At 35.1% G+C, this 12,101-nt stretch overlaps 1 protein-coding gene across 1 annotated transcript; it reads left to right on the forward strand.

Annotated features, from left to right (window-relative positions):
• The first annotated feature begins 550 nt into the window (after positions 1 to 550).
• LOC132645914 (peroxisome biogenesis protein 2) lies at positions 551 to 8,434 on the forward strand. Its single transcript, XM_060363173.1, has 8 exons — positions 551 to 965; positions 1,931 to 2,044; positions 2,156 to 2,309; positions 4,900 to 5,036; positions 5,756 to 5,856; positions 6,753 to 6,870; positions 7,220 to 7,386; positions 8,011 to 8,434. The coding sequence occupies exons 1-8, from the start codon at positions 855 to 857 to the stop codon at positions 8,138 to 8,140; spliced, it is 1,032 nt and encodes a 343-aa protein (XP_060219156.1). The 5' UTR covers positions 551 to 854; the 3' UTR covers positions 8,141 to 8,434.
• The last annotated feature ends 3,667 nt before the right edge of the window (positions 8,435 to 12,101 follow it).

Below are 12,101 nucleotides of genomic sequence, written 5' to 3' on the forward strand. Positions count from 1 at the left end.
ATTTTTTTATTTTCTATAATTTTTTATATATTTTTTTTACAAAAAATATTATTATTCAGTTTGTTTTTTTAAAACAAATAGTTTTTTTTTTTAAAAAAAAAAAATTCCATGTAGGTGCCATTGTGACATTATTTATCCATGTGGACAACACTTGACAACATTTTTATATAAAATGGAGAGTGTAGATCACGTGTCATTCAAGTATAATTTGAGGTTTGTTTTGCAAACTAGATAGCGATAGTTTAGGTAATTTTTTGTCAATCTTCTGATAGTTTAGGTATGAAATTAAAAAAATAGTGATAGTTAGAGTGTGTTTTTAACCCTCATATCTCTTAGTATAATTAAAAACTCATTGCAATTTGCAAAACGAAAAACACAAGTTATATCCTCAAATGTTTTCAAAAATCAATTCCGAAAACCAAATATACAAGTAGTTTAGCTCGCTTCATGTAGTAGTCGAGGCGTGTCTTCTTTAGTATACAAGCAGATAGAAAATGAAGGAAGATGTGGACTGCAGTAGAACTAATAAATAAATTACTGCAGTAATAAAATTACGGCGTGGTTTGATTGTTGAAGAAAACTAGTGGTGGTCACTAGGACGAGACTTCCAATAAATCTTGAAGCGCGAGCTTCCTTCCATGACTCATCATTTTTAAAAGACGAAACTACCCTTCACAAATATCCCTAACCGCTCGTATTTTTATTTTTTAGACGTCAACACTCAACTGTTGTGTCTCAAATTTGTGTTGCGTGGTCTGAGAGTAAATTACTGGAATTCATTGCTTGAACTGAATTACCAATTTTGTTCATCACATATATCTGTAGTTAAAATTCGATTTAAATTATATCTAGATATGGACAGGCAAAATCTAGCGTCATCGTCCTCTCCCCCACAACAAGATGCTTGGATCAATACCTACCGGAATTTACTTCCTCAATGGCAGTCTCTTCCTCCATCACGCCAGGTACTCTCACTGCCCTAATTCCATTTTATGCCACAAATTTTAATCTTCGTTTACACTTAAGATGACAACCAATTTCCAGTTAGGGCGGAAAGTGTATGTCTAGTTGATTTTTTTTTTTTTTTTTAAATGTAATGCTACAGTGGTATCTGCACTTCTGTTTCATTTGATGTCTTGCTCACAAAATATTGTCTTTATTATTGAATGGCTTAATCCATGGAAGTTTTTTTTTTTTTAGTATTGTAAGTTATTGTTTCAGTTTTGATGACAAAACTGTGCTTTGGCTTCCTATCCTGTTGTGGAAACCAGTGGCGGAACCAGGAATTCAAGTAAGGGGATTTTTCTTAAAAAAAAATTCTTACGCCAAGGGGATTCAACAACTTATATATATGCAAAAGAAAAAAAAAATCATTTTTTCCTTAGATATGTGGTATAATTTTTCAATGAAGGACCAAGGGGGTCCAATTGACCCCTCTGGCTCCGCATTGGAAACTTTGATGGAGCTTAGAACATTCATATACTTTACTTTTTATTTTTTTTGTGGGAGATCAGAAAAATGTATTTAGATTCCCTAGTCCGGCCCAGATTAGCTTAAATTTTCTTCAATTTGTATGCGAGCGGAATGATATTATTGGAAGTATTATACAGGATCTTTTGTTCTTGTGGAGCTTCATTGTATGATGGCTAGAAATACAAGAAATTCATAGAAATAAAAGGCTACCCATTGTCTTGAAATTATTGATAGTTTTTGGTGTGTTTTTCTCCACGAAAATTTACTTATTTCTCGACTGTAACAACAAAAAACTGTTCACTTTCCTTTTCTGTTGTGAAGCTCTTAAAAGCCAGATCTTTTCTTCTGTCGGGGCTCAGAGAAGGGTGAATAAAGAGTTAAGCATTTTGAGGTTTTATTTGCTGATATTTTTTGCTCCCAACTACTGAAATTTCTCTTTGATCACTACTTTTGGCAGTCAGCCATTCCAATTTCTATATCAAGAGTTAATCAGGTAGATGCTGGCAGATTGGACATTGAAATGTCAGCCATGCTAAAAGAGCAGTTGGTTAAGGTCTTTTCTTTGATGAAGGTACATATCATGTAACTTTTTTATGTTATCATCGAATTCATCAAGTCTTCATGATTCTGTTATCTGACATATTTGATGTGTATTTCTTTTTTTTTTTTTTTTTGGGATTAGCCAGGAATGTTATTTCAATATGAACCAGAACTTGATGCTTTCCTTGAGTTTCTAATCTGGCGATTTTCTATCTGGGTTGATAAGCCTACTCCTGGTAATGCTCTCATGAACCTGAGATACAGAGATGAGCGTGCAAGTGAGATTAGAGGAAAAGGTTAGAAAAGCATCTTTACTTAATCTTGTTGCTCCCTTTTCCTAATTAGCTTGTACCGACCTTTTCTGATTCTCTGTAATGTTGGAAATTTTGTCCTTATAAAATTGTCTTATCGTGTTGCAATCTATGGATATTTGAGATGGTTCTAGGCTAAAAATACTAGTTTGAATATCCTTTTGAGTACTCATGTTTGGCTTTGAGGAGTTGGCTTTATTTCTTCTGAAGCTAAGATGGTTGTACTCTGTACTTGTTCTCTTCTGCTTTCTATATTAAGCCATTTTTTGGGCAAATAATGGTATCTCCTCAACAACAACAACAAACAACAACAACATACCCAGTGAAATCCCACAATGTGGGGTCTGGGGAGGGTAAAGTGTACGCAGACCTTACCCCTACCTTGGAAGGTGGGGAGGCTGTTTCCGAAAGTCCCTCGGCTCAAGAGAAAACATGGCAGAAAAGGTCAGATAACGACAAGCAATTCAAAGCAGTATGAAAATGAAAATAACGAAAGTGAAAAAGCCATGATAAAACCGTCTAGAAAAAGGAGCAGTAACTACCACGGATAAATAAGATAATTGAAGTGCAAGAAACAACATATAATAGCACAAATTAGAAGACATGAAACTAAAGAGCAAAACTGCGACTAGTAGTACAAAAGGATAAGCGGGTAACCTTCTACCCTAATATGAGGCTTCCATAACCTCTTATCTAAGGTCATGTCCTCGGTAAGCTGGAACTGATATACATACTATACATATATACATATACATATACATATACATATATACATATGGGTTTTGCTAACCTACAACAAGGTTGTAGGATAACAATGTACGCACTATTTGATTCACAAAAATAGTCTTGTCACTTACCTAATCCATCAATAAATTTGGGCAGTTTTGGCTTTTTATCGTAAAAATCCAGCTTATCATTTCTCTCGTACTTTTTCCTCTATTGCCCGTAATTGCATCTTATTTTCTCTCATTGCCCAGCTTGAGAGCAACTAAACACCCCAAGATATTCTTCAAGAATGAGTTTTTAATTGGTTGGCCTGGTGGTAATTGGCTTGAGCCTTGGGGTGCTCCCTTTCAAGGTCTCAAGTTCGAAACCCACTGGGTGCAAACAATTTCTGAGGGCCATCGGACTGGGGTAAAACCCTGAATTACCCGTGGTGCACTTGCGGGAAACTCCTTGCCGAGGGCCTGTGCACCCCCGGAATTAGTCGGGGCTCAAAGAGACCCGGACACCCGGTGCTTAATAAAAAAAAAAGAATGAGTTTTTAGATCAAACCCACTTGATTATAGATTTCATGAATAATCTATTTGGTATTTTTATGTTCCTCACAGGAAAAGAGCATGAGAAAAAGGCAACTAATTGGTATAATTAGATTCAACTTCAACCCTTACTAATTCAAAACAATCTGTACTCTCAAATGAATTAATCCAACTAGTAATATTATAATTCTAAAAATTGATTTAGTGTGTCCGGTACATTGTCAAATTTGTCTTCATATCTACCTTGCGACCCCATCTACAGAACTAGGCAGTAACTCATATTTATCTAATGATTACGGCGAGCCGACAAGTGGGGATTGCTAAAGTTGGCCGGAGGTGGAGGCTGATGACAAGGAGACGGCCTGAAGGTTGGAGTTAATCTGGGAGGGAAATGTAAGAGAGGAGAAAGAAATCATAGAATCTAGGTGAAAGACCCAAAAGCCCCTGAAAGTCTCTATTTCAATGAGGTGGCAGGGCTATTTTTGTGAATCAAAAAGTGGGTACATTGCTATCCTACGACCTCCATGCTGTAGGTTAGCAAAGCCCCTGAAAGTCTCTATTTCAATGAGGTGGCAGGGCTATTTTTGTGAATCAAAAAGTGGGTACATTGCTATCCTACGACCTCCATGCTGTAGGTTAGCAAAGCCCATATATATATATATATATATTCTTAATCTTCCTTCTTCAGCTCCAATACATTGTTTTTCTGAGAGAAGTTGGTGACTAATCTTGAAATTACTGTTTAATAGTTACTTTTATCTTCATAAAGACTCAATAATAGGTTGTCTGGTATTTGGAAACCGAACGTCGCCATCTGTTTTTGGAGTTCCTAGAAAGGACCTCTGACTCTGAGTGAGATGATCGTCTTTGGTCTTGCTCTATTTAATTACTAGTTATAGATAAACTGAGCTACTTGAGCCCTGTAAAGTTTATATATTTTATAGCAAGTTTAGATTGGCACATGTATGACATCAGTTTGTGCTGGAGAGACCATTTAGATTGGCTTGGAAAATCTCATTTGTCTTACTTTGTGTTAGAAGTACAGAGGTCGACAGTTTCATGTAATCACATTTGTTGTTTCTTGTATCAACTGCTATAATTTCAGGTGCAGTTTAATTGTTTGGTAATTCTAAATTAGCAAGGGTATAACATCAATCTGTGATGGAGGGATTGTCTAGGAAAATTTGTTTGTCTTACTTTGTGTTTGAAGTGCGGACGCGGAGGTTGACAGCTTGATGTAGTTGCATTTCTTTTTTCTTACGTCAACTGCTATAATTTCAGTTCTAGTTCTTTTTCCTTTTCCATGTTTGTTTTAGTGCGAACTGGATTAGAGGGACCAGGACTTACTGTTGCTCAAAAGCTATGGTACTGTGTTGCAACAGTCGGTGGTCAATATATATGGGCTCGTCTACAATCGTTTTCTGCTTTTAGGAGATGGGGCGACTCTGAGCAGGTACTTGAGCTGTAGAATTGTATCATGTACATTCAATATTATGCTGATATTTTATCTAACATTTAGTTTTCTTTTCTCCTTAAACTGAATCTTTTTGGCCACGTTATTATAATATGAGTTGAAATTGACCTTATAAAATTAAAAAATAGAAGACTTGAAATTGATGGGATCACATTTACAGACTGCATGTTACTTTTTAAGGTACTGCGATTATTGAGATAAACAATGCATTGTGTGTATGCAATTATTAAGACGTGAGATAAACAATGTATTCATTAATATTAAATGGCGAAATATGTAAGATCACAAGATTTTTTTTTTCAAGTATAAGAAAAAAAAAAGTTAGTTTTAAAAGTAAGGTGGACAATTGGGTTCAAATATAATGTCAAGCTCTCCTTTAAACAAAAGTTGACATACACTAATTTAAGAGGATAATTGGAATATGAAGTTGAGAATCTTGATTCAAGGTAATAGAAAAAGTATAAGTTTGTCCCAAGTTTGGAAGCTGTGTACATTTGAATAGTACAGTTTTAAAGTCTTATGTTGATATTGCTGTTCAGTCGAGCAGTCCTATGTTGCTATTGCTGTTCAGTCGAACAGTCTTTTGAAATAGGATAAGGGAGTATTAGTTAAACAAAGAACACTAACTTGTATAATACTGATTTTACAGTGTCGACGTAAAAATTTTTGGTCACTTGTTAACTTTGTATTTGCTTCAGAGGTCTTTGGCACGTGGAGTGTGGTTGTTAATGCAACGGATGGAGGGGGTCTATAAAGCAGCATCTTTTAGCAATTTACTTCTCTTTCTTTACACAGGAAGGTATAACTCTTTCTGCAAAGACGTTACTTCTTATGTCTGTTCCAATGCATGACATGACCACCAGATAAAAGACGAAGATGACAAAAATCTAGTTCGTAAAGTAGTTGCAATAAGTAATACTGCCAGAATGTGTGCTTTAAGTGCTAACTGCTAACAGACCTGTGCATGTGTGACAGAAGCACAGATTTGAGCATGTATTGTTTTTTGCTAATTTTTCAATGAAAAATAACTAAATCAGAGAAATTTCTAAGATAAAATTTGTGGAGAATGTTTAATTAAAGAGGACATAAAAGGATGAGTTAGGAACTAACCAAGTTCCTATTGTTTCAAACCAGCTATATATTACGAACTTTGTAATTTGGGAACCATCATTCCACGAATGCCACTTTTAGTTGAGGGCATCCTTGTAACGGGAAAACTTACAACAGAAACCATATTTGTAATTTGTAGACAATGTAGAAAGGCTTTTATTCTTTACAAAGCAAACAGGCCTCTAAGCTTCATTTGTCCCTTGTTTTGATTGGTAACTGTAGTGAGCTATGACCATAATATATGTCATCATGTACAAAAGCAAACGGGCCTCTAAGCTTCATTGGTCCTTGTTTTGATTGGTAACTGTAGTGAGCTATGACCATAATATCTGTCATCAATTTGTACATGCATCTCCACCCAGTTAGACAGTGATTCCTAGTTTGAGGGACTGAGGTCCCCAACTTATTGCAGGAATCATGCGGCATGGTTAACTTTTTAGCACATTATGATGGTTGATACTGCTGATTCTACAAACATGTATGGGAGCCCTAATATGAACAGTGCATCATTTGATTGTTGTAAATGTTCCCTGCATGTGATCTGGCCAATAAATTAACACATTACAACTCATTAACTACATGCAGGTACAGGAATCTCATTGAAAGAGCTTTAAGAGCTAGACTTGTTTATGGGAGCCCAAATATGAATAGAGCCGTGAGCTTTGAGTACATGAATCGTCAGTTGGTGTGGAATGAATTCTCGGTAACTGTCCTTCCGTTGGCATACTTTGCAAAATTTGTGTGCCCGTTCATGAAGTATTAAAAACGACTCGCTGAGAAATTTCCAGATAGTTTGAATCAATGACAATATAGAGTATTACTACATGATTTTTAGCTGTTTCACATGCTTCCGGAGGCTAACAAAACCCTATTTTCATCTCGCATATGCATGCCATTTTTTCCTTTTTGGTGGTGGGCTTCAAAATTTTATTGCTTTGCAGTTCAAACTTTGCAGCTTTCTGTTTTGGGCTTTATCTTGTTGACACGTTTGGTTCCTCGGTACACGAACAATATGAAGGGACTTAGATTTTAAACAATTTTCTAATATGCAGGAACTGCTTCTTTTGCTTCTTCCCCTTCTCAACTCAGCATCCGTCAAGAGTTTGCTTCGTCCATTCTCAAAGGACAAATCTTCAGATTCTTCAGTAGATGAAACTTTATGCCCCATCTGCCAAGGAACCCCATCAATTCCATTTGTAGCTATCCCTTGTCAGCATAGGTATATACTTTTACAAGTTCTCATTTATGCGATAGAATTTTAATGCAGTATCTCATATATGTTTTGCCTTTATTAAGAACACGCTTTTGCGGTTCTTAATCGAAGAAATCCTTATCAGAGAATAATGTGGATTCGTGGAAATTGCAGCTAGACAAACTTAGATTAGTGTGGCCATTGTTATTAATGCTCTTTCTAGGCGGGACCGTTGTACTGAGTACGGTTCTAATATTCGCAGAACATCAGAGTTAACACTACTTTTACTTAAGGCTATATCAACAATATAAGTTTTCATTGCACTGTTTGCATCACGTCGTCTGCAGTCTGCACCTTAAAAATGATTGTGTCCAGTTTGTACAGGCAACAATGGCATTCATATTTTGAGCTTGTTTTACCTCAAACGTTTGTGGGGGGTTGCACTGGTGGGATGCTAACCTTCTTCCGATATCCGATTTTTGTGACAAGTAAATAGGAGCTATTGTGTTTCTCGAAATCACATAGATGCTATCTTTCAGTGGTCTTTTGTCATGCATGCGCTCTGACAGCTTTCGCAGTGTCATTCCTACCTTTGGTGTACTATGCATAAATGATTCTAAAATTTTACGAATTTGTATTTCAATCTTATAGGTACTGTTACTACTGTCTTCAAACAAGGTGCTGTGCAGCTCCATCATTTCGTTGCCCCAGATGTGGTGAACCAGTTGCTGCTATGCAACGGCATGGTGGTTTAGTCAGCAACATTCCTCAGAAACAATGATTGTTCTGCAAAGTGATTGAAATGATAAAAAAAGGGAAGCTAAGTTAAACTGTAGATCAAAAGTTGTTCAAAAGACAACTTGACAATGGAACTAGGTATCTAGATTCCTTGATAAAGCAAATTGTTCTGCTTTATTGAGTGCTTTAATATTTTAATAGTGTGGCTGCCCCTTTTCCTCTATTTACATCTCATTTGTTTATTTAATTGGAAGATTTTCTCAAATGTTGGATCAGTCTACACGCAATTGGTCCAATTTTCATCAAATGATACTAGAAGCTGTCCTTTTAACTTTGATTACGGGAACTTTTGAGGGGAAAAAGACACAATTTTCCATTTCCTTAAGGTTGTCGATTTGCAATTTAGCAAAGGTAAAAAAGTTTGTGTCAGTTAACTTTTGAAATGGCCAGAGTGCTTTGCAGTGAAATTCTCCTGTGAAGCTATCATAATAGTATTTGATGTCACTGGGAATTCGTGGTTGATAATTTTCGAATTCAAGAACACGGTATGGAAAATGACAAGGAATTAAAAGATAGAAAGCTAGACACAAATATTGATAAAAATATGCAATAACTAGAATAGATCCTAATACAATCAATATAGCCGCGCCTCGTCTATAGGCTAATAGAACCCTCAGGAGGAAAGTATTCATCTACATTCCTCTTACAAATCTTAGGCCGAAGTTCATAAGCAATAGACTTTTTTTTGTGCGGAGTGCCCTTCAAATGCATTGGTATTTAATTTTTGACCTTCAAATTGTTGGTCTTTAATTTTTTCCCCTCGTCTAAGACTCCTAGGTTTTGGGTTCTAATCTCCGCTCAGTTAAAAATTTTAAAAAAATTCGCTAGGTAAAACTTGAATTCGCAAGGTAGAATTTTGCCTTCAAAACTCTGCCTTAAGGTAGAGTTTGCAACTCTGTTTGAAGCAGGTAAAAGTCTGCCTGCAGGCCTAATTTTGGCCCAAATAGGCCTAAATTTGCTATAAAACTCTGTCTTGCCATTTTTTTTTTTTACTGAGCCGGGGGTTCGAACCCCAAATCTCATGGTATTAGGGGAAGGGCAAAAATTAAAAACCACCAATTTGAGGGGCAAAAATTAAAGACCACCCCAAAATAAGGGCATTCCTGGGAATTGCCCGGCAATAAAAGGCATTTCTTTTTTCTTTTTGCGCGGATTGCCCTTCTTTTGGGTTGGTCTTTAATTTTTGCCCCTCAAATTGGTGGTCTTTAATATTAGCCGTTCGCTTAACACCCAGAGGTCCTGAGTCCGAACCCAGCCTCAGCAAAAAAAAAAAAAAAAAAAAAATCGCAAGGCATAACTTATGCCTTAATGCATATTTTTACCCAAAATTAATCCTTAAGGCAAACTTCCAACATTTTTTTTTTTTGGCCTTAATGCAGAGTTTGAAACTCAACTTATGCCTTAAGTCATCAGTTGGGGTCCAACTTATGCCTTGCGATTTTTTTTTTTTTTAATTTCTGAGCGGGAGTTCGAACCCGAAACCAAGGAACTTTTAGTGAAAGGTAAAAAATTAAAGACCACCCCGAACGAAGAACAATCCTGCAAATTGCCCGAGGGATTTCACCCATTATCTACTAACTAGATAACCTAAGGTTCAAAAGGCCATTCGTCAATTCATACCTCAAAAATTAAGGAACTAAATCTTTATCTCTACTATTTAGAAGCTAGCTATTCATTACGAAAGTAGCCCTTATATAATTGAACTTAGGATAAATGCAATTTGGCCGTCTTTTTCAAATCAGTCATTTGAATATCCACTTTATCTTATTGTGAAAATTCAAAATTTCTTGACTTAATCTTGTAAAGCTCCTTTATCTTCCAAGTCCGGGATGACTATCTTGAGAGTTAAGTATCATTCCTTTTTTAAAAAGAAATTGTCATTGAATTTATGGTTACTTTTTTCTTAACAGTGATCAGTGGTCCCGACCCGATAGTCTCATCTGCTTCCTCTTTCTCCACGAGCTTATAGGCGATGATTTTTGTTCTTCTTTTCTAAACTGTAAAACGTCACCTCTCTTTGAGAATCCTTTTTTGTGTTTTTGTTTCTTCTTTTTGGTTGACTCTGGTCGAACAAGTCTAAATGCAATCTACACTTTGCAGTTGACAGATCACTAAACTTGAGATTGAGCACAAGTTTAGGGAAAGGAGCATTTGCAATAGTAACTTTTTGCTGTGGTCTAGTGGCCGTTGAAGTGGGATGGAAACAAACAAAAAAAATAAAAATAAACAATTTATGTGTACTTGTGTAGTCGCGATGAGTTACTATATTTCTACTATATATAAATGTGGTAAAGGGACGAACACAGCTTTCCATGGTTGTACATGGCCTTTAAAAATTATACGCGCAATAAATGCGTGTATCATAAGTTATATAAATTGTACAGTTTAATTAACTATTTTTATATCCCACATAGACATATGTCACAGTACTTAATATTTATTCCCTTCTTATGTATAGACGTATATACTTCAAATTTAATTCTCCGACACATTTATTTCCTCTATGCACCTTTACTTGTTCACTTTTGACTTTTTGTGTTCTAGCTGAATATTTATTCTATTCTCATGTATAGACATATGCAGTTCAATTTTAATTCTCCTGCACAAATTTATTTCTTCCGTGCACTTTAATTTGTTCACTTTTGACTTTTCACATTCTTTAAGAATTAATAAATCCCACGTGGATAAATGTCATAGCACTGAATATTTATTCTCTTTTCATGTATACATGTGTGCACTTCAAATTTAATTCTCCGACACATATTTATTTCTTCCGTGCATTTTTACTTGTTCACTTTTGACTTTTCACGTTTTTGCTGAATATTTATTTTCTTCCCATGTATACATATATGCACTTCAATTTTAATTATCCGACACATATTTATTTTCTCCGTGCACTTTTACTTGTTCACTTTTGACTTTTCACGTTATTTAAGAATTAATAAATGAAGTACTCCTTCCGTCCCATATTTCTTAGCCGCATTACTTGACTTTTCACGTTCTTTAAGAATTAATAAATGAAGTACTCTCTTCGTCCCCTATTACTTGGCCACATTACTATACTTAACTTTTCACGTTCTTTAAGAATTAATAAAAATGAAGTACTCCCTTCGTCCATATTACTTGGCCACATTATTAAAAATATATGTCTATTTTTCTCTTCTATATTTTTCTTCTTTTCTATTTCTAATATATCTAAGTGTGAAGAGAGGACTAACACAACAATAGAAATTTGTACCACAAGCTATATAAATTGTACATTTTAACCAACTACTTTTTTATCCCACGTGGTCATATGTGATAGTACTTAATATTCATCTCTTCTCATGTATACACGTATGCACTTCAAATTTAATTCTCCGACATATTTGTTTCCTCCGTGCACTTATACTTGTTGACTTTTGACTTTTCAAGTTCTTTAAGAATTAATAAATGAAGTACTCCCCCTATTCCATATTAATTAGCCACATTACTAAACTATTTTTTTACTAAATATTTATTCTCTGCTTATATATACAAGTATGCATTTCAATTTTAATTGTCCGACATATATTTATTTCGTCCTTGCACTTTCACTTGTTCATAAATGAAGTACTCAATATTACTAAAAATATATATCCAAATTACTTTTTCATTTACAGAACCAAAATAAAATTAATTAAATGTTTTACATCTTATCCTCTCCGTCCCATATTACTTGGCCACATTACTAAAAATATATGTCCAAATTACTTGTTCATTTACAAAATCAAGATAAAATTATAAGATAAAATTAATTAAATCTTTCCCATCTTACCCTTCGTAATAGATGGTCTTGAAAATAATCAATTTTGATTAGAATGTATTTATTGGAGAGAGAAAGGGGTAAGATAGTAAAATATATCTTTTACTTCTGATTTCTTAATAAGCGTGCAAAAGGAAAAGTGACAAGTAATATGGGACAG

The sequence above is a fragment of the Lycium barbarum genome, chromosome 1, assembly GCF_019175385.1.
Source record: "Lycium barbarum isolate Lr01 chromosome 1, ASM1917538v2, whole genome shotgun sequence".
NCBI classification, from domain to species: Eukaryota; Viridiplantae; Streptophyta; class Magnoliopsida; order Solanales; family Solanaceae; genus Lycium; species Lycium barbarum.

Bases quoted from the DNA above. Each gene is read 5' to 3' on its own strand.
- LOC132645914 (XM_060363173.1), top strand. From the start codon at position 855: ATGGACAGGCAAAATCTAGCGTCATCGTCCTCTCCCCCACAACAAGAT. The intron at 5,857-6,752 runs GTATAACTCTTT...AACTACATGCAG, and splicing joins CTCTTTCTTTACACAGGAAG to GTACAGGAATCTCATTGAAA. The intron at 7,387-8,010 runs GTATATACTTTT...TCAATCTTATAG, and splicing joins GCTATCCCTTGTCAGCATAG to GTACTGTTACTACTGTCTTC.